The 22,522-nt window shown below is 43.4% G+C and overlaps 1 protein-coding gene across 4 annotated transcripts in view; it reads left to right on the forward strand.

Moving 5' to 3' along the window:
• SGCD (sarcoglycan delta) overlaps positions 1–22,522 on the forward strand; it is a 304,496-nt gene that overhangs the window by 275,616 nt on the left and 6,358 nt on the right. For all 4 annotated transcript variants that reach the window (XM_066329229.1, XM_066329233.1, XM_066329230.1 and 1 more), the window contains one exon: positions 20,548–20,671. In XM_066329229.1, coding sequence (XP_066185326.1) covers positions 20,548–20,671 — 124 coding nt within the window. The remainder of the gene's footprint in view (positions 1–20,547; positions 20,672–22,522) is intronic.

A 22,522-nucleotide genomic window follows, 5' to 3' on the forward strand; every position in this document is an offset into this window, starting at 1 on the left:
AGCAGATGAGTGGCCTCAGGAAAGCCTGAAAACCACAGAAATGCTGTTCAGTTCTCCAGAGAGGAGGAGCAAAAACCCCAGGGTGGGGGCAGTAGGTGCAGAAGGAGAGGAGCTTGGCCCTGGCTTAGGCAAAGAGGTATTGGCATCTTGGGACCCTCCTGGTAATTCTTCCTCCAGCTGAAACTCAGCTGCAATTCTCTGTTTCTCGTGTTGAGTTGACTTTGGTTCATGAGTTATCTCCTGCTTTTTGCAAAACAAAAAGAAGAACACATTCTCTGCCTTCTTGCCTGGTTTCATGTCATTAAGGAAGGCTGGCTGAGGACATCTTCTAAAGTGGCACAAGGGAATCAAGCAGGAAACTAAACTGAAAAACCCCAAACTTAGACCATCAAGGATCATAAAAGAGGTTGTAAAGCAGAGAGGAACTGGTCTCCTGGTGAGCTGGAGAACAGCTGATAGGGCTGGATAATGAGGGATGTGCTGCTCTAAGGAGATGTTCCCTGCCAGTGAACTCAGAGAAAATCTGCTTATATTTGATATAATAAGGGCAAAAAGCAAGACACAAAGAGTTTACACTGCTAGCGCTGAAGTGCGTGGCAGTGATAAAAATATGTCATGTCCTGTCCACTTCCTTAAGTATTAGCATTTTAGAAGACAGAGAAAGAAGTAAAATAAAATGTCAGTTTAGGGTTTTTTTATTAAGGATTTGCTGTCTTAACTTTAATGAAGGAGTAATAAATATAAATGGATATTAATGGAAGGTTATTAAAGCTGTCTATTTTGATAGAAAATATGCAGTATCTTCTCCTGCAATGCCAGAGGTTAAAGATTATTATTGCTTCCTATGGTTTCTGAAATTAAATTCTCTCTCTTATGACCCAAAAGGTGTGATTGAAAAAGTGTGCATGTGAAATGGTTTGTAATAAATTCATACTGCAATAAAAATCTCTTTAGAAAAACAGGATATCTTACAAGAATCAACTGAGGAGCTCCATCTAAAGAGGGAAGCTTTTTTATAAACCATGTTGGAAACTCAAATGCTGCCAGAGGGATCACCCAGAAAGCTCATAGGAACTTGTGAAAAGGTTCTGAACTTTCAGCCAGAGGTTGAAACCCACAGTGCCCTGGGTTAAAAACTGACTTTAACAGCATTTTTTTCTGGTTTATACACTTCTAATTAATTACAAATGGCATTTCTGACAGAGTCTCTTAGGGTACAAAATTTAAGTCCTTCAAAACTGCTGTTTGCTTCCTTCTAAAGCCTCCAAACCTCTGAGTACCAGATAATCAATTCTTGTTCCCCTGGAGCAGAAGGACCCGTGCTCGAAGGACAGTGGAAAAAGCCATTCCCAACTGTACAGTGCCAGGAGATTTGGGCAATTCATCTCTGCTCCTCTCCAAACCCAAACCCGTGGGTGCAAATCCTTCTGCAGGCACTGCATTAATTCACTACAGCTTTTTTAACTGCAGAAACCTTGGCAGTGTGAGGTAACCAATATAGTGTTGGTGTTAGTAATAATGGGCTGAATTCTGCAGGCAGAGCCTTGCCTTTATTCCAAGAGCAGCTCCCATGAAGCCACAAGGTAATGATGGCCCTGCACAGCACGTTGTGTCCCTTGGTCAATTCTGTATAATTCCCTTCAGTATAAATAGATATTAATGGAAGGTTATTAAAGCTGTTCATTTTGATAGGAAATATGCAGTATCTTCTCCTGTAATGCCAGAGGTTAAAGATTATTATTATTGCTTCCTAAGGTTTCTGAAATTAAATTCTCTCAGAAGGTGTGACTGAGGCTGCATGCTGGCAGTCACACTGTGTGCCACCACCCTGCATGTGTTCCTGCAGGAACTGCACATCTGGAAACAGGAACTGCACATCTGGAAACAACCCAGGTTGTAAATTCAGCCCTGGGACCTGGAAGCTGCCTTAGCCTGGGCCTTGGCCCATCTGTGCCCTGCATACTTCCATAAATGCCCAGTTTATCTCTGTGGGATCAAATTGATTCTATGAAGAAGAATTTGGTTGTTTACGTGGGCTCAGTTCCTCACCTCCATCACCGCTTAATCCTTTGCAAAACAAAACCCCAACAAAGTCTTAGAAAACATCAAGGGCAATATTGCTAAAGAGATGGAAAATGGAACCCTAAATCTCTCCTAGTTCCTTTCCTGTTCTTCCCTGCTTAGCCTGTGACAAATTTTCTGTAACACCCACTAAATATGTTGATTTTATGGGTTCTCAGTTGAGCAGTAGGGCACCATTTAATCTCTCCATCCCTTGGCATTGTGCTGAACACTGAGAGAGGACCAAGCAATGAATTTGTCAGAACGTTTTGCAGAGCTCTGAGGAGCCCAGCATTCAAACAACATTGCACCAGGAGTCTAAATCTATGAGTCTAGAGGTTAGTTACAGATAGAAAGAATAAATCAAGCAATAAAGGATGCCTATAAAAAAAGGATGCTGCCTGTTAAATGAAGACACTTCAGAGTTCATCATAAACCTCTGACATATATTCAGTCACTCTGCTTGCTGTCACAGCCTGAAATATACTTGAAGGTGCCTGCATATTTTATGCTGTAACCTCTAATAAACACATGCACATTTTCAATGATGTTGCATCATACCTTGTGAGCTGATGTGACTTGAAAGGGGAATCACTGCCAGGGAAATGGGAGCTCTGCAGGCTGAGGTGCTCAGAGACACATGAAAAGTGTTTCTGTGACTCACACAGTCTGTCAAAATGTCCAGGCAGTACCAAAGAGAGTGTTGGTTTCATAACCATCCCTTTGAGGAAGCTCTCCTCCAGCTGGATGACAGTTCTCAGGGAAGCAGGGCACAGTTTCTTCTGTGTCTGGTCAGGCTGTGGGAGGTTCCAGCACTGGCCAACCTGCCAGTGGGGCTGTCCTACAATAAACAATTCTACAGCAAAATCATTGCTAGGTTTGGGTTGAATTTCCAGTGGAAAAAAAAAAAAAAAACAAAGCTCAATATAAACAAAAGCAACATCTGGCTGCACTTCTAAAGCAATGAAAAGCAAAATTAGCCTTCAAAAGCCAGACTGAAATTTCAGCAAGGTCTCTCTAATGGTTCTCTTGCTTCTCAAAGGGAGATTATGGCTCTCCTGAAAGAACTGCAAGACTTATGCAGTGCCAGTTCTTCAAACTGACCATCCCTTAATTTTTTAGTGTCTGTCAGGAATTAATGGTGTGGCATTGATTTATGGAGCTATCCAGGCCACTTCTGCAGAGCTCCCTTCTTTTCAGAGATAAGTATTCTGGGAAGCTGCTGGTGTGTTTGTTATCCATCAGGACCCGTCAGCCACTCTCCATATGGTTTGCTGCAGTCAGAAAAACGCAAAATTCTTCTTAAAAGTGTCATTTTCTACAGTTCAAGAAGTGCACTTTCTGAGAGATGGATTAAGAGTAAAGCAGAGGAGGTAATAATTACTATTAGTCTGTATTTCAAAAAGTAACTGAAGACGTTTGAGCACCTGAGAGATTAATATTTTTTATCCTTGATTTTTCCAAGTAGGATTGTCCATACTGTATAAATTATCAAGGGGTCACAAGCTGGTCATTTTTTAAAGAGAATTGGACAATTCTGGCATTTTCTACAAACTAGAAAAAGAAAAATAGAGGAACCAAATGCAGAAAAAGTGAAATAGCTGATGCTTTAAGTGCTTGTGGTCAGTATAAGAATGTGCATAGTTTGCAAATCTGACTCAGCTACTTGAAAAATGATGGGATCTACTTTCAGTGAAAGGCTGAGGCACGGAGAAGAGACTGGGATGATCAATTATCCCATGAGAATAGTGCAGTGTCTCCCTGTGGCATGGCACCAAACTTCTCATAAAAAACCATGTAATCTTGGCTTCAAAACATGTCAGCATTACTCTGCTTTCTGAACAGATCAATGCAAATATGTGTAAGTGCTGTATGTAGTAAGGGAGAAGTGATGCCTTGGACTTGCTGATTTATGGGCTCATCTGTCTTCTGTTGGCATTAAGGTTGACATGATGCCAAACTCAGAAGAGTTTAACTATGTAAATTGGAGGGTTTGGAGAGTGTACAAAGTGTATGGATGGGTAGAGTTGGTGTTGCTTCCCTTCTGAGTAATTACTGATTTATCTTGGGTGGCAGAAGAGGCATTTTCCATTCCAAACCTGAATATACTCACAGCGAGGGGGAAGCTGTTGTATTTGGGAGGGTTATAACTGAGGGAGGGATCTGTTGGTGATGCTGGATTTGCCCCTGTGTAATTTCCCTTCTCCTGTGGTGTGTGGGCCCTGGTTGCTGTGAGGATGGACAGGCAGTGCCCCCACCCCCTGTGCTGCTGAGCAAGTCCCTCATTAGCACAGCTCAGCTTTTCCCTCTCTGCCCTCGGCCAATATAAATATTCCTGAGCTGCTTTTACACTGACTCAGGCCACCAGCATGTGTCTGTGTTTCTCCTGAAACTCTACCATTTCTTATGTTGAAATAGGGCAGCTTAGAGCTATTTGAGTTTGTGTATTCACAGCACAGTGAGAAGAGGAGCTGGGTGTCACAGCTGCAGGGCAGTCTGCGTTCCTCTCCCTGAATCCATGTGGAATGGGATTCCAGAGGTGTCCCATTCCCACACCAAACTCCCTGACAGCCCTCAGTGCGCAGTGCAGAACAGCACAGAGATAACCACGCTGGCTCTGGCACTGAACAGGGACAATCCTGCGGCTTTGGGTGGTTTAGCCTCTATTGTGCATTGCTCCGGGTGGGAATATTCCCCATGGATCAGGCTGCTCTGAGCACTGCTCTGCTCAGGCTGCTGTGCTGCTCCTCAGCAGTCTGTGTTCTCAGCACCAGCCTGACAGGTCCCACTGGTAACTCTGACATCTCCTGCAGCAGAAGGGACTGGGAAAATCGCTTCAGAAGAGCCCACGGTCTCATTTGCCAAGCCTAGTGCCTAAAGTGTAGCCTAGTTCACTTTCTCAGTGGAAAGCAAATAGAAAAATCATTTTCGCAGTGCCCAGCAATGTTTATCTTCCAGGTTGGCTGGCCTGCAGTGACATTAGTGTCCCCAGAGCCTCTGAACTTAATGATTTCCAGTTGCTGCTTGCCTACTTGAAGTGATCCCAGTCCAGCCTCCACTGTGTTCCTCCTGCCAGTCACTATGGGAACAGCAATCAAAGCTCATATTTATGGCTCTGTAGATGTCCAAGGTCACGGAGCACAGGTCTGGTGGGAACAATTAAAACAGACCTGTCCAGTTATTTCTCTTTAAGCTCTCCCCACATTCCACCTCTAACTAGAGCAGTAAAGTTAAAGCAGCATGACTGTCAGGATGTGGCTGCTTTATGGAAGATAATCCTTTTCAGAGATAAAGACACTCAGGATAATGTGGAAGCGTGCTAGGAGTGAGGTCAGCACTGCTGGATCAAACCTGCCCCAGGTCTCCTTCATTCCACATCCATCCATGGACACTGCTGTGCCAGCAGCCCTGGCAGGTGTCCCCTCTGGAGCAGCTCAGCTCTCTGCAGCTCCCACCTCATCCACCACAGGAGCAGCTGGGATGAAGAAGTGCTTTGAACCCTTCTGGAGTGGCAGAGGATGTTTACTCTGGTTTGGGAGGTTTTTGTGGTTTCACCCTGGGTACTCCATTGCTGTCATCACCTATAAATTAAAAATGGCAAATGAGTGTTCTTAGGGTAACAGCAAATGTTGTTTGCTCCTGGTGACTTGCTCTGTGGCAGAATACAGGGAGGAAAAAAGGGACGACAAGAATAATTGGAATAAAGATGGAGGGAAGAGCTGCAGTGAACTTAATGTCCAAGGGAAAGAGAAGTCATTATTTGGCAATTTCCAGGTTTTGTAAGAGGCAGCTGATTCTCTCTCTGTTCCTGTTTCAGCCAGGGTCACTTTCTATTGAGGGACATCTGTGTGGTGGGACTCTTGAACCACTGTCTGTGTTTTATGGGGTTTGGGGATGGGATAAGTTCCTTCCCTTGACATTAATGGGGTTTTGTTATGTAAGAATGAAAATCATTTAGACCAGAAGATCCAGCAGCAGGTTGCATGTGGAGGTGAGACAGAGTTACCTCCTTCACCAGCAAGAGGCACAGAAAGATTGAACACCAGAATTTCAGAAACAGTCCAGCAGGCATGTAAATACCTTCACAAATCTCCAGGCTTTTTTAATAGTCACGTTATTGTAAATATATTCCCTTCTAATTCACAGCTAATTGAGTTTGGGTAGCCAGGGCATGTTTAGTTAGTGTTTTCTTACATAAGATTATATTAAAATGCTATAGATTAAAGCAGCTCTTACTGTGCACAGTGCTGTTGAGGTAAAGCTGTGGCCCAAGCAAACAAGAAAAGAGAAAAGGAGAGCAGGCATCATGTGCTGGAGTGGGTTCTCTGGTGATGTGCAGGGCCTGGGGCTCAGGCAGGAGAAAATCAGATGGACCCCAGGCCACTGCATCTCCAGAACTTCTGAATGGCTTTAAAATAGAAATATTCACTGCCACAAAACACTGGGATGCTGGGATGGTGCATGGACATTGGAATGTGTTTTAGAAAAGCAGCTCGAAAATACTGCAGTTTCCATTTTAAAGCTTTTCTCTGGCAGGATGAAGCAGTTCCCTGGCAAGTGGATGCACAGCCGTGGATTGGGGTTGTGGGTTCTTCACCTTTCACTCTCCAAGTTTGGATCCAGCCTGAAAAGTCTGGCAACCTTAAAGTCTGACTGTGAAAAAGGAACGATTGGAATGATTGGAAAAATCTTCGACACTCATGTTGAGAGCATTCCTTATCCATCATGAAAAGGAGGAACAGGAGGGAACAGGCTCCATGGGCCTCCTCCCTACTGAGGAAGCTTCTCTGAAGGAAGCTCTCTCCTGCGTTTCTCTGATCTGTAGATTTTCTGAGCTCTGTATGGCAGGCTCAATAGGCAGTGTCCAAACAAGAGATGTGTCAGGCTGACTCATTCCTGTGCTTTATCCCAGTTGGGTGAGATTAACAACTGGGAGCTGCTACTGGCGTGGACTGGGAAGCCCAGAATTGAATGTGACTGCTCAGTGTGGTAGGTGGGCATGACACAAATGTTCTCATTTCCTTGGGACCAGCAAGTGAGGACTGGATTCCCTGTTCTGGAGATGGAAATAACCACTCCTGGCTGCTGGGCTGTGGGGGTGTGACAAGGAATGCTGTCACCAGGGGGGTGACAGGCCAGCCTTGGGGAGCAGGCAGCATTTGCAAACCTGGAGGATTGGCAGCTTCAAAGTGGAGAAATCAAGACATTTCTCACAGCCTTTGCCTCAAGGAACAGGAACACCCCAGCATTTTAAGGAGCAGGGAAGGCTCCATCTCCTGCCCTGCCTGGCTGGGTGGCCTTGGTTACTGACAGAGGAAGACCACAGCAGTAATTTTCACTGGGAACATTTTAGAAGTGATGGCCACCCATAAATAAACCTATCCACATCCCAGTTGCACTAGAGGAATCTGAACAGATTTAAGTTCTTGGCTGTTTTATTTTTCCTCCCGTTACCTACCAAGCAGACAATCAATAGTGTTAATGTGACTGCTGAGAGGTGCCAGGAGGGTGCAGGCAATTCAGAAAAAGCAAGGCATTCCAGGAAAAAAAAAATTATACCTTGCAGCTTTGATCATTCTTGGTTTCTAAAACCATAAAAAACACTCACAATTCATATTTTTCTCTTGCAGTCTTTCTTCTTTATTATTATTATTATTTTGTTCGGCTGTGTAAAAGGAGAATTAATGTTGATTTTAAGGTCCAATCTCCTTTCTCTTGTCGTGTTCCCAAGGTAACTCCATAGAGTTCTTTTGAGGGCAGTACTTGGGAAGTCAGTGGGGTGAGATCTGTGCACCTGGGGCATTGTCACCTCAGCAGAGCATCTGGTGAAGTTCCAGGTGATGGCTCAGGACTGTGCCTTGCAGCAGAGGGGGAATTCTGTGAAGGATTTTTCCAATGGGTTGGCTTGGATACTGGGAAAAATCAGCAGCAAGGAGTTGCCTGTTTCAGTTTCCTGTGTTGGGGAGAATTATTCCTCCTGGGCTGTGCTGAGCCATCCCCACCAGGCTAAAGGGAGCCCAGGAACCACTGGATGTGCTCACCCGTGGTCACAAAGGTATCTCATCTCAGGCCTGGAAATTGAATCCCACTGCTTCAGCCACAAAGCCAGTCCTCCTACCTGGCTGCCCTTTTAAAATTGAAATAAAATAGTGCAAAATGAATTGAAAATCACTGCCAAAGACCTGTTCTAGGAAGGGGTTACTCCACTGAGTGGTACAGCGGCTTTTCTGGCATCAGTTCTTTTTTGGGTTTTAATCTATTTCACTTCACCTCCATTTGACCTCTTCCATTAGCAACTGGAATTGTCTTTGTTACCTGCTAAAGAGACATCCAGGGGAGGTTGTTACAGTCAAAAGGCAGACTTGCCCAAGGAAAGATGGAAGGAACCTTGCAGGAGTCAAGAAACATTGAACAAATTCTCATTTTGCTATGCTTGGCCCAAGGAGCAGGAGAAGAGGTTTCTTGCCTTAAAATGAACAGGGTCCACAACTTACCATGGATGCCATGGCACCATGGAACATACCAAACAGCAAAAGGAGAGGCAGAAGAAGGAAGCAGAGCTCCTTGACACACAAGCTTTCATAGCCCAGTTCCCACCAGGTGAAGCAGGACAGGGATGTCCCTCCCCTGGGAAGAGGTGGGTTCATGCCAATGGGGCCACTAAATGGTGAATGGCCACCACCAGGCTCAGTAGTCTCTCCTGCAGTTCAGAAAAATATCATCTGGAGTGTCTGTCTTGAAAGGCTGCCAAGCCTTACGTCTGAATGCATGTTTTACTCAGGAGTGATTATGTGCAAAGGATAAATAGAAAACAGTTTTGGTTTTAGCTGAAAATAAATTGATGCTAAGAATTTTCAAAACATCCTCTTCCCTAAATTAAAGTAGTCCCTTTGGAGACATCTCTGTACTCTCATTTTCAGCAAGTTGGGCTTTTTCTTTTCCTGATCTCTTTATCTCTCTGCTCCTTTCCTCCCTCCACCCTCCCACACAATTCCTTCATTTTCTTCTCTGCACCATTTCCCAACCTCTCTTCTTTTGCGTATTTGAAAGCAAGAAATTAGTTGGAAATCTCAAAGAGCTGTAAGATTTTCTCTTCTACACTAAGAGCTTTGAGCCTGACTTGTTCAGATACTCCTCATCCCTCTCATTGCCCTTCCAAACTCCTCTGTGCCAAAAAGGTCACAAGGAAAAGCCCTGGTCCCCTCTTAAAGTCTCTGTCTGTGGTGCTCTTGCCTATTCTTTGGCTTTATTTTAGAGTTCCTCCCAAAGCAAGGCTGTGAACGAGTGATCTGGAGAGGGAAACATCTTCCCAACTCTGAGCAGGAGCCCAGCACTTTGGAAAAGAGGATGGTGCAGTATTGGTGCATGATAATGGGCTGGATTTGAGGAGTTTGGATCATTTCTGTGCCCTTGCACATGCAGACGTGGGGCCACATTGCTGGTGTAACTTGTGACTGTGAAAGAGGCACAACCTTGGCATATGCATCCCTTTACATTTACAATTTATGCACATTTACAATTTTTTTTTAAGTATACTGGGAACAGAAAATGGTACATCTTCTGCATAAAAATGAAAAGTAACTGCAAACCTGTTATATGCTCTATATAGCTCTGATCAGAGGGGAAAAGATGACTGCAGATTTGTGGTTGACAGCCTTCAGAAAAGGCTCAACAGAGTGTGAAAATTGACATTTAGCAAATAGCAATTCAGCCTTCATTTTTAGTGGAGCTGCTTGAAATAAATGGCAGGTTTTAAACAAAATGTTTGGTCAGTTGTTATATTGGATGTTGCTTGTCTAATTACTTCAGTTAATTAAAAAGGGGGACAATAAGTCAAAGCCAGACTCAATAAGTTTGTTAATAAAGATTTAATTTGGTGGAATCATTATAAATTGACTGTACAATGAATGGATATGTCACAGGAATGTGAGTGTCTGAAGATCCACAAATGGGTTTTCAGAAATACCCATCAGGTTGTAGCAAATTTGTCATGTTAAAGAAGCTCTTCAAATCCACTTAGGCAAGTGTGTGCATGTTTCCAAAGGGTATCACCATTGAGTAGATGATGCACACAGACACACCTTCTTTTGTTTCCAGCAGGGTTTTTTATTCTGCCATTCCAAATCCTTTTTAGCTTTGTTATCTCTGAATTTCTCATTGTAAGTGATTTACTGTTAATGCCAGTCTTTTCAGAAGGAATAGAATAAATCGTCAGAGAGGAGAAAGAGTAAATCATCACTGCAGTGAGTGCTGGAGGCTGAACCTGAGCACTACCCATGTGAGGTTTTAATCCACCTGACCCTTTTCCTTTATTGCTGACCAAACAGCAGGTGAAAACCCCATGGGCAGACAAACTTCAAAAGTAATTTTAAAATGAAAATCTAGATCGACATTTCTTGTCTTCCTCGAGCAGTTCTGGTGCAGGAGACTGCATGCAAAGTCTGATGCTAATGACTGCAATATTTGCATAGTGCTGCACCCCTGCCAGTAATCCTCTCGTTGGAGTGTGGGTTATCACAGGAAAGCAATTTCTCTGTCAGGGATGGCATGCTGGTCTGCTCTGCAGGATTTTTCAACACTCTGAAAAACAGGAGAATAAGATAAAAAAAAAAATCACATCGTGCTGCCTTCTTTTAGAGTAAAGCAGAAGAGCAAATCATGAAAGTAGCAGAGATTTGGGCCAAATTCATCCAGCTACTGACTGCACATCACAGTCACCCCAAAACGGAGCACCAGCTACTGTGTATGTTAGCAAATGCAAATTGTTCATCCAGCAAGTTTTACCTGACTCAAGGATCCATCTTTTCAGTGGGTTTTATTATTTTAGCCTGACTCAGGTGGCTTTTGTCCTGCTGCCAGCAGCCTGTATAAACCTCAGGAAAAAGCTGATTGAAGGCTGAACTGTTCCCTCCAGGACAGCATCCCTGTCCCCGTGCCAGTGGCTCAGGGTTCACATGAAATGTGGCCCTACAGAGTTCTCCTCTGGGATGTGTTCATCTCCTCTGTGTTTCTGAGGGCAGCACTCTGTGAGACATTGGGTAGCAAACAGTGTCAGTGGCCCCGAGGAAGAGCCACAACTCCTGGTTTCTATTTTTTCTCTTCCCCTGGCACTGTGACATCAAACTAATACCCAGTCTTAGCAGCCTCTTCTTCAATTCTGCTTGAAAGGATTTCTTCCAATTTATGCCTTTTAATTAGAAGCTTTCAACCTGTAATTAGAAACTTACACCAGTCCAACCTTTGTTTCTTAAAAAATGCATTTGTGGTTTAGGCAATTATGGTAACATGAAAAGTAATTCTTTTTCTCCGTGTGCGAAATGGAGCTGGTCGTTAATGCAGCCAACAGGAGGAGGAATTTATTTTCTTTCCATTTGTTTTCATTTACTGCAAGAAGTTACATAAAGAGCAGAATAAATAGGTGGTTTAGGTAGTAGATGAGGCATGTGTGACTCTGGGTTGAGGAGTGCAGGGAGGCTGAGGGCAGAGGGATCAAAGGCACTGCCACACTGCACCTGCAAACCCCCTGGTTGCCACACTCAGGTTAGCCATGAAGAAACTTCCAGACTCTTATTTGAGCAGTTTTGATCCAGTCTGTGTAAATGTTCAAGGAGATGCTGGTCTGGTGTTTGTAATTAAAATAATTATGGGCTCTGTAAGGTGCCAGCCAGTGGCATCAGCAGCAGCACTGTGCCTTGGTCAGAGCTCAGCCTGCCTTGTGATGATGCCCTTTTCTGTCTCAGTTCTGACTGTGCCCACCACACAGCACACAGATGGCTCTGGGTATCCCAGCTTGTCACTAAGGCTGAAAGCTGGACCACCCCAGGTGAGGAGAGAGGCATTGCATTCATCTCTACACTTAAAATAGGAATGATTAGTTTTGCATCTCTGAATCCCTTCTCTGTCTGCTTAAACACATCATCTTTTAAAACCACATCTGTATTTACCACACATCGTGTCCAACTATCTCCCAATTTCTATGATAATTTCCCTCCTTGATTTATAAGCAACAGAATTTTTTAATTATCCAGATGATTTTAATTTTCTGAGCCATACCTCCACTTCGTTAAACATTAATCTTGCAGGGTTTTTTTAGACAATCTCTGCCCTTCACCACTTCTCCAGTTCATAATGAAACTAGATCTCAGTAGTATTACACAGTCATTTTTCTCCCTAGATTAATTTGATATCATCTGCTTAATCTCAGGCTTTGTCTTCTAAATACTATATTTGGCTTCTGGTAAACTATTCCAGAAATTACTTTAAATGTTAAAAGAAAACCAAAACAACCAACCAAACAAAAAACCCAAAATCAAACTAAAAAAAAAAAACCCTACCCTAAGACACTGAAGACAACTTAATGTAATTACCTCGCCTTCAGCAATTCCTGTGCTGTAGCATGGTAGGCAATCACAAAGAATTTACAGTTGTATTTCGACTGCTCCATGTTTTCCTAGTTTTGCTGCTTTTTAGTGCTCTGAATAAGCCTCAGCTCGTGCAAAGTGTGCTGGAAGGCTGCAGCAGGGGGTTTGCAATGTGGTGGGAGGTACCATATGTTCACACTTCTCCTCTTGCTGAGGAATGGCGTTTCTTTGGAGGGAGAATGAAGCTGGTTCTCACCTGCTTGGTGCTGCAAGACAATATCCTTCCTACAAACTCCTCTGATTACTCATTTGTCTAGACCCTCTCAAATCTTCTTTCAAGCATCTTCTTGATGCTGGCTTTGACCTCCTTTGTGATGGTTTCAAGCCTGTGCTGTTTGTTAGCCCTTCTTACAGAGCTGTGGTCTCTGAAGAGATAATAAGTTCATTACATGGTCAGAAGAGGATTGTTTTAGCATGAACTTTCTTCAGGAAAAGTTCCCTAAACACAGGACCCATAACTCAAACTGAGTGAAAAATACATGAACTGGTCCATTGGGCTCTGAGATGAAGTCACCAAACCCAGCAGCAGATTTATTACACTGCTGGTGATGAAGCATTCCTTGAAGCTGCAACAGCTCTGTTTAAAAAGAAGAAAGAAAAGTTGTAAACACTAGGTTCTCTATCCAAGGAAATAGTAAAGCTTACAGAGTTAGCACAAAGTTAGGGGTAATTCCTTTCTGAACTCCTTTTTATCTTTCTCTTTACTCAGCTTCGTACAAAATCTCTTCAGCATTTGTGTTGCCCCAAATACAGAGGAGAAAATCTGTTGCACGTCCTGCAGTTTGAGCCAGACTTATCTCTAACTCAATTAGAAAACTGTAATTTCCAATAAAGCATCATTAGACCTCTGCACCTGTCAGCTCTCTGACAGATTTAGGTGGGCTTTACTTGGGAATTACCCATGGTTTGTGGAGATAGCTAAAATAATTTCCATTTACTGTTCACCGTATCACATTAGAAATTGCATAAGGTTTTGGACCTGAAGCCATAACAATTTCTTTCAGATTATGGTTGCACTGGAATTGTCACTCATTAGATTTGCAGCATAAACACTTGAAACTGTGTGGTGATGCACACTGTCAGAATAACCAGTATTTACAGTGATAGGCAGGATTTACAATTGGATGACATGATTATAATAGATCCTTGTTTACTTCTCTAATTAATGTTTCTAAAGAAAATACCCTGGAAACCTTCCATAAGCAAGATTTATTTCTGTTGATTGAGACTGTAATCAGATGTCCCTATTCAAACAGTAATTGGTGTGCTTCATTAACACGTAATTGAAAACAAGATTTATGTCAATGCTAGGCAATAAATAACAGGGATACATATTTTCTTATTAGTGATGATCTCTTCTGTAAGCTCTCTGAGTGCTTGCTGCTTTTGTATTGTGTCACTCAGGTCATATTTTGTCAAAATCATGTTGTCTCAGAAAAAGACATTATGCACTTAAAATCCTTTGGATTTTAATCTCTCACTCTGATGTACCAAGGCCAGCTCCCTTTTTTTCTCTTCCCTGCTTTATATTAGACTGGCTGTTCTTGCCATGTTTTAGCCTGTGTTTTTCCCATGACAGGCAGTACCAGTAGGAAGGAATTCTAGTCATCAAGGGGAGAACTCAGGGCAGAGAGAAAACTTTACTTGAACTTATGTTCAGTTGAGGTTTTTGCCAGGTTAGTCAAGGCTCAACATGTTGTTCCTCCTCCCAAACATTTTTCTGTTCCAGTACAAGACAATTTAAAAAAACCAAACAGGAACAACAACAAACTGCTTCTAAGCATTCTAAAAATAGAAACTAAGCATGGCTTCTTTGCAATTCAGTAAAACCTAATTAACTTCCTTTTAATAGGGAGAACAGCACTGTGCTTTGCTCTAGGTGTAGACATATATGAGATAACAGACAAATAATGAACTCAGAAGTGTAAGTCGCTGTGAATGGGTGATCCCATTGATTTCATTGAAACAATGGAGTTAAAATTGAAAACAAATTTCAGCCCGAGAAGCTGGTTCATTACCAGCAAATTGATGGAGCTCCGTGTTTACTTGCTGGCATAATTTACCAATTGTAGGAGATGTAAGCAGGCACAGTGCTAACATTGGCTAATTTTATGCTCAACGTGAATCTTATGGCTGGTCAGATGGATACCATAAAAATAATTAGAGTCATTAGAAGTAATGGGCTACAGCTGCAGTAATACATGCTCTGTTCTCCGTCCAGAGGTTTCTAAGCAAAATTAAATTAGCTCCTGTTACCACACTGCTGCATCATATGCTCCTCACCCCCTGTGCATTAACTTCCCTTCCCATTTCCGTGCTGCAAGCAGCATTTGTGTCCCACACAGAAAAAGCCCCTTGTGGAGACAAGGAATTTTAATTTTGAAGCTTGAGTCCATTCCTTGTTAAAAAAAAAAAAAAAAAAAAAAAAAAAAGGAAGTAACAAAATGAGAACAATTTCAAAGTGGCAGTGTAAGGTCCTCAGCTCGCATTAACTCTTTTCATATGTTGAGGTTCATTCCTCTCCTCTGCTGTAGCCTTTGGTGTAGGACACAGACTGCAAGTCACCTTAGCATCAGTGCTGGACCTGGGCAAATTTTCCCCCTGAACTATCTACATTAAATTTTATTTTTTAACAGAATTATGCCCACTGTATTGGAAGCACATCAGCAACCTCCAGCTGCAGGTGATACTGCCTGCACATCTTTAATACCCTCTTTTTTTCCCAAAATTCAAAAGGCTGTTTATAAGGGAAATGCTGCATTATCCTGGAGGGGGTGAGGGGAGGGACAAGAAAGAAATAGATTCCATGGTGCTGAAGTGATTAATGTTACTGTTTATGATGAAGGAAATGAAAACTAGAGATCTGGGTAAGTAATGATCTTTCCAAGTGAATGACTTTCTCTGGAACCACAATACAAACTCATGTGCTGATTTCTTTTAAATTATTGCTAAAGTTCCCAAAGCAAAGCAGGGATGACCCTTTCTTTTCCCTTGTTGATTTTCAGGAGCACAGAATTTCCATTTCCAGGGGTTCACTGCGAGCTGCCCACATGCCATCACCTCTCTTTAAAACAGGAGGTGCTTTGGTGGTAGGACTGAGTAGAAGGGCTTAAGAGGCACATTTAGCACTGTCCATGAAGGGTGGTGAGCTGGAGCTGAGTGTGCTCACAGGGAGGAACAGAACTAACACTGTTTTTGATGAAGGTACAAGCCCAGCACTGCAGCTTGGGAAAGATCAGTTATCTCTGTGCCAGCCATTTATCCCTGGTGATGGTGACTTCCCTGGCCTCAGTTATTGCAGTGTATAAATGCTTCACAACTGCTAATATATTTATCTTTCTGTCCTCCCTGTGGAGTTGGAAAGTGCTATTACCTCTGTTGCAGAACTAAGAACTGAGATTAAGGGTCAGATTTGTTATGGCATTTAGGTGCTCAATGGGATTTTCAAAAGTAGCTAACACCCGTTGTAATAAGTGGAACTTGGGAACTTGGATGGTTCTGAAAATCCTGTTACTTGTGTCTTTTTTTCAAACATTTTGGACTTATATGAAACCTTGAGATCCAGAGGAGTAGTTCCCAAGCTGTGGGGAGTCACCCAGACAGGAGAATGTGTCTTCATCCACCTCCCAGGAGACTGCAGGTGGGACAGGAGCAATTTCATGGCAGTAGCTTATCTCAGTGCTGAATTCAGCAAGCTGTAACTGTGCACAGCATTGCATTTACCCTTCTTGCCCAGCTCTGTAAGAGAGGTCAAAAATCCAGTCCTGCAAATACTGGAGCAAAAATAAGCAGCACCCATGGTCAATAAAAAGGGCTTATGTGCCAGTTGCTGGGATGGAAAATTCAAGAGCAGGAGCAAATAATGAAACAATCTACATTCATGCAGCCACCTTTCCAGCCTACTGCTCTAAGTACAGGCTTACACCTCACCAGGAGATGGGAATCCCACTAAAAGCCCTGGAGTATCACACTGGAAAACAAATGTTGATTTTGAACAAATTATCTGTTCATCTCTAAATCATTTTCTTTCATTATTAGTCTCCAAATTGGTTCTGCTCTGGAAGGCAGAATTAGGTTTAAAAGCAGAGCATCTCTTAAACGCCTGCTTCAAATGAAAGTGTTCGGTAAACATTGCTCAACCCCCAGAGCATAAACTCCTCAACTGCTTTCTCTGGCTTTGCATAGATTTTGCAGCTCCTGGTTTATGGTCAGGTGGCTCAGGGATTCGTTCAGGATATCAGAAAATAATCAAATAAAATCCCTTACAAACGTATGCCACTTAAATATGAAGGAAACAATTTTTAAGACCTTCCTGTCCTCCTTTACAGTAGCATAAATGGGGACAAGAGTCCCAAAAAGATGGATTCACACCAATATGGAACATGGAGGAGAGAGAAGAGTCAGGCTCCAAACCACAGCACAAGAACAAAGCCATGTGGGCTGCAGACCAAGCTTTTCACTGCTGAAAGAGCTGCAGTTTGCTGTCATAGTATTTTCAATAATTCCTCTAGGTTTTAGGTTCTAAAAGGATCTCCGGGCTTCAAAGTTGTGTTTTCAGCATGAAAGGGTTGGGTTTGGGTTGGATCAATGTGTCAGCAGGGTTGCAGCTGTCTGAGGCTGTGATTTGGGGTGGTGGGATGGGGATCAGCTCAGCGAGGAGGGTGATGGAGCGGCAGCAGAGCCCCAGCTCTTGTTTTGTCCTTGTCCCATGTCACACGTGTTGGGAGGGTCCTTTGTGCCTCCATGTGGAAAGAAGCTCTGCATGGATTAGAATGCATCCAAAAATCCCATGGTTTTCAACAGTATTTGCAAGATTTCTGTTATTTCACTTCTGGTGGGGGAGGTAGAATAACTCCATCACTTTGTTACACGTGAAAGAGAATAAAACCTTGGCGCAGTGTTGTCTAGGACACTCCAGATCATGGGTAGCTTATTCAAAGCTTGAATTTTAACTCAGCTCTTCAGGGGACCTGTGTGCCCAGGGAAAGATGTGCAAGAAGGTCCTCTACTGATCTCCCCCATCAGGAAGACTTCCACAGGTTTCCTGCCTTTCCTCACTCTCCAGTAAAGGTGTGGGGCTGGGAGGCTGCTCCTGCACAGAGCAGGAATTGAGTGCTGCTGCAAAGGAGTGTGTTTGCACTACGGTGCCTGAACACCACACTGTTTTGCACGTAGGAGATTGATTTCTCAGTGGATAGAAGAGCTAAAAGATTAACAGATGAACAAATGTATTGAGACAGCCAGGACATCAAAGAAATTGGAGAGTCACTGATATACTGGAGAATCACCAGGCCGTGTTCTTAGGAATTATTTTACCCTCAGATTACCTCAGCTGTCTTGGGGTTTGGACACATCCTGTGGTGAATTTCGCTACATGATTTAAGATATAACTGGCCCAAGCTCTCTGCTGCTCCTCCTGAGGAGGAGAGGGAATTCTTCTCCTGCCTGTGTAGCAGAGGGAATGTGTGCCTGCATGACAGACACTGCAGCACAGATCCTGGGGGCTTAGGGCAAGCAGAGGGTCCTTTGTTTTTCACAAAAAACCAGCAGCCTGTGAGGTACACCAAGGGTGAGAGTGTACTGAATCCCTGAGCAGAAATCTCCAGGGAAAATATGGGTCAGACAGCTTTTTGTCTTCCATGCAATCTGCAATTCAGTCAGGCAGGGAAAAAAAAAGTGAGTATCAGCAGGCTTAACCTTGGGTTCCTCACACAGGAACCAGCTGAGGGGTGATACCAGTGGAAGGAATCAGAAGAAGGTTTACATTAAATGTGGCTTCCCTGCAGAAAACAAAAAGCAGCTCAGAAGGGTTGTGCAGAGGCTGCTAACCATGAGACCATGCTCATTCCTTGGGCTGCATATGCCTCAATTGCTCCCTGAAATTTAGATTTAGTTAAGTCAGCCAGGAAATTATGGCTGATTTTGGGGTCTTGAGGGAAAGGTGTTCAAACAGCAGCAATATGAAGACACCGAAAAGAGGGAAAGTCGTAACTTGAAAAGTGCCACACAGAGGGAGCTGTGCCTGTGCTTTATTGAGCTGTTGGCTGCAATAAATACAGCTGAATTCCCTCAGTCTCCCATAATGTTGTCTCAGTACCAGCAGGAGTCCATTTAAGAGCACACTTACTTGCACAAATGATTGTATATATGGAGAGCAGAGAAAGAGCTGATGCAGACAAACCCTGGGAGCTGCCCAGGAGAGCTGGGGGTGGTGCTGGGCTGCCCCTGCTCAGCTCTGCTCACTGCTGCCAGCCCAAAACAGCCAAAGCACTGAGCTTCTGCTCCAGCCCTCCCATCTGCTCCACCTGAGGAGACCAAAGCCTAGGTTTTGTGATGGTACAGTAAATAAATGATGATAAAATCAACGAAGAGGATATTCCCAAAGAGGGAGAGTTGTGGTTTTATGACCGTTTGCAATACAGAGAGCAATAAGAAACTGTATTATAAATAAGAAAGAGACAAGTGCAATACAAGACCTAAAGATGGATGATGAACAAGGAAGACTGAACCTTGTGCTTCTGCACTTTAGAGCATTAACCCCAATTGCTGAAGTTAAAGCTCTGGCTGTGTTACAGTGCTGTAACAGGGCTGTATCCACAATTAGGAGGGGCTGAAGCTCTGCAGGGCACACGGTCATTCCTGCTGTGATGTGAGCCGAGGACTAGAGAACACAAATTTTGGGGTCTTCAGCCTGATTGTTTTCATTGATTTCCTTTTATCCTTAAACCCTTCCAAACGTCACATTGTAGGAGGTCAGAATGAATCTATTCCTCCTTAAACACTGGTTATAAAGAGAAACTCTTGCACCCTCTGTGTAGGTGCTCAGCTTGGCTGATCCCCCCTGTCAGCACTGATGAGTGAGAAAGCTGAACTAAGAAGTAAGAGCAAGCTGACCTTGGGGGTGGCTTTATTGCCCCTTTTCTCTTGGCCCAACACAGCAAAGCTGGCATGGAATGTTAGCAGATCAGATCTGTGACGTGTTCCACCACATGGTGCAGGAACCTTTTGCTCTGAAAGCAGGGTGAGAACCTGCACATCATCAGGGTGTGGGGTGCAGCACAGCAGCCTGGGCAGGAACGCTGAGCCCACGGGTCTGGGTGACCCCTTGATGCATCTCTGCATGAGGCCAGAATGTTATTAGCCCCACAAAGGTGCATCACACCTGAGGGTTGCCCACAGCCTCTCAGAAATGTCTTGTAAAAATAGTAAGACAGCATGATGGGAGGAGTTTGGAAAGCAAAAGGTTTTAATAAAGATGAAAATAAGAAAACTATACAAAACAAAAGAGTATAAGCCATGGAGGTGCAGGGAGGATCCCACCTAACACCTGCTATCCCACACTGAAAATGCACCAAGAGTCTCCTTGCTCTCCTTTAAGTATGTAATGATCCAGGAGGGTTTTTTTGCATGCTGCCCAATAGAAATAGCTACAAGTCTTGAGTTACATTTCAAGGATGCAGCAGGTGCCTTTGCACTAGCATGATCTTGGTGTGTGGCATGAATTTGTGCTCCCAGACTCTCATCACCCACTCTCTTGATGATCAATAAATACCCCACATTGTGCTGGACATTTTCACACCTTGAGTTTCCTTTAATTACTGAGACAAGACATTTTCAGCTGCAGGGAGGAAATTGTGCAGCACAGTAATCTGAAAGTAAAATGAAATCTCAGGAAATCTGGCTGAAATCTTGGAGTGGCAGGAAGGACCCAGCCCAGCAAGGCGAGCTCTTTCCTCCATGTTGTGAGGAAGAGCAGCAGAAGAACATCTGGGGCTTCTCTCTGCTTACACTTCCACTAAGGATGTCACTTCTGGCATTCCACCATGTTCCAGCACTTCCACACTACTGGAGTGAGGGTATCTAGAGATACATATTTTTAAAAGGAAGAGAGGAATTGAGCGCTTTATTTTCTGTTTGCCAGCACAGGGCCAACTATGGTGAGACGAACATCCAAGTTTCTGGTTCCTCTTCCTTATAAGATCAGGGATGACACTCAAACCCTTTCCTACTGTGGGCCCTCCTGTTGAGGCTGGGGGAGCACTGCTACAAGCCCTCTGTGTTGCAGGCTGGAGTCGCCCACACGTGCACTGGTGATGGAGGCGCCCAAGGGCATCGAGATCAACGCCGAGGCCGGCAGCCTGAAGGCCACGTGCAGGACAGAGCTCAGGCTGGAATCCAAAGATGGAGAGGTGAGTGGGGAACTGCGGGAGCTGAACAAGCAGAGGGGTCTTACATATGAAAATCCTCTGCTTTAAGTAGAATTGCGCAACGCAGTGTAGTTATTAATTGGTAAAGATATCGAAAAAAGGTTTCTTTTTTTTATTTGGAGAGGGGGAATTGTGGGAACTGAAAAGGCAGAGGTTTTTTTGTAGTGCTGTAATAAGCTTATTACAACACTCTAAAAATCCTCTGCTTTTAGTAAAACTATGCAACACAGTGTAGTTATTAATTGGCAAAGATGTCCAAAAAAAGTTTCTTTTTTTTAGTGGTGCCAAGAGGGGGAATTGTGGGAACTGAAAAAGCAGAGGACTTTCACAGCGTTGCGATAAGCTCACGTAGATAGAGGTTTGAAACAGACTTGAATTTTAAGCCTTGAAATATTTGGAGCATAGAAAGTTTGTGAGCTGCAAAAAATATAGAACGAGCAACTATTGTATGCTGTAAGGTTTAGCTGTAGTGTTTATTGATTGGCTTGTAAGCTTTTAGCATTAGTCTGTTGGCCAAAAATCTTCTAACAGGCCTTGTAACAAAGAGAACTTTAGCTTCTGTTGTTGTGGCTTGAGTTTAACCATCCTTATGTCTCTGCCTTTACTGAGAGTGATAATGAAATAAAAAACTCGTAGAACGCCTCTCAGTCACCCTTTATTGGTGAATAGATTGAACAGAAAACATCAAGCCCTGCAGCAAGGCCAAGCCTAGGCATGGATCCCCTGCAGCTGATCTGTGGCCCTGTGGATCACCAGGCTGCTGTGTTGGAAATGCTGGTGTGAAAGCCTGGGGACACTGGGCTCCCCTGACTTCACTGCTGCTCACTCTGATTGAACACATCCCATGCAAATCAGGCTCACTCCGTGGCAAAAGCTGATTCATTATTTTTAAAGTGCATGGATAATAGCATCTGTTGTTCCAGCAGATTTATGCAGCTGTAAAATGCACAGCTCTTCTAAATTCTTTGTTTCCTTGTCACTTTAAAACAAGATTTACTTGGCCGGCGTAATGAAATCTTTTATCATATATTTTTCTATAAGAAGAGCTTAATTCACTGGTATTGATCTGAAAAGCTTTTGTGGCTGATGTTTCATTCTGGGAAGAAAGGGAGTATTAGGAGACACAGGTTGTTGCACTGGCAAAACTTCCAAAGGGGAAGAGAGAACAATTAAAGCTGATAGTATAGAGCAGTAGTAAAGTAGGTGTTGAGTTAAGCCTCTTCTGGTGTCACAAAATCATGTGGGCACGTGGTTCTCATCCCCTCCTCCTGCCACAGGGATGGAAGACACCAAAGGATGTGGCTGAGGAGCTCCCAGTGGGGAAAGCACTGAGAGCCTGGTCAGGAGGAGCTGCCCATGGAGCACAAACCTCCAGGCAAGAGAGCTCCCACATAAGTTAAGATTTACCTATCTCAGTGTCAGGGGTAAAAAATAAAAAAAAACTTTTTATTTGCAATTTCTGTTCTTTCTAAACATTTGCATTTTAAGACAGTCCAAACCTAGACCATGGGTGTTGACAAAAAAACCTCTGGAAAATACCAGTTAAAAAAAAACCCTACCTAATACACTGAGATTGAAATCCAAGGCATTTCACAAATTCAGGCAGTTTTCTTTTAATACTAAGTTGCACTTAAAATGCATAAATTGACTTGTATCTTTCAGGACATGAGAAGAGTGGATACTAAATTTGGATGTTCTTACTGTAATTGCCAATATTTTCAGTCACCCAGTATTATTCTGGGGTTCAGGTTATCTCTACTGTGTTCTGGCTCATGTCAGAGCACTCCCCTGCAGCTGCCACGTGTCTGAGAGCTGCCACATGTTGTTTGCCTT

The sequence above is a fragment of the Sylvia atricapilla genome, chromosome 14 (assembly GCF_009819655.1).
Source record: "Sylvia atricapilla isolate bSylAtr1 chromosome 14, bSylAtr1.pri, whole genome shotgun sequence".
NCBI classification, from domain to species: Eukaryota; Metazoa; Chordata; class Aves; order Passeriformes; family Sylviidae; genus Sylvia; species Sylvia atricapilla.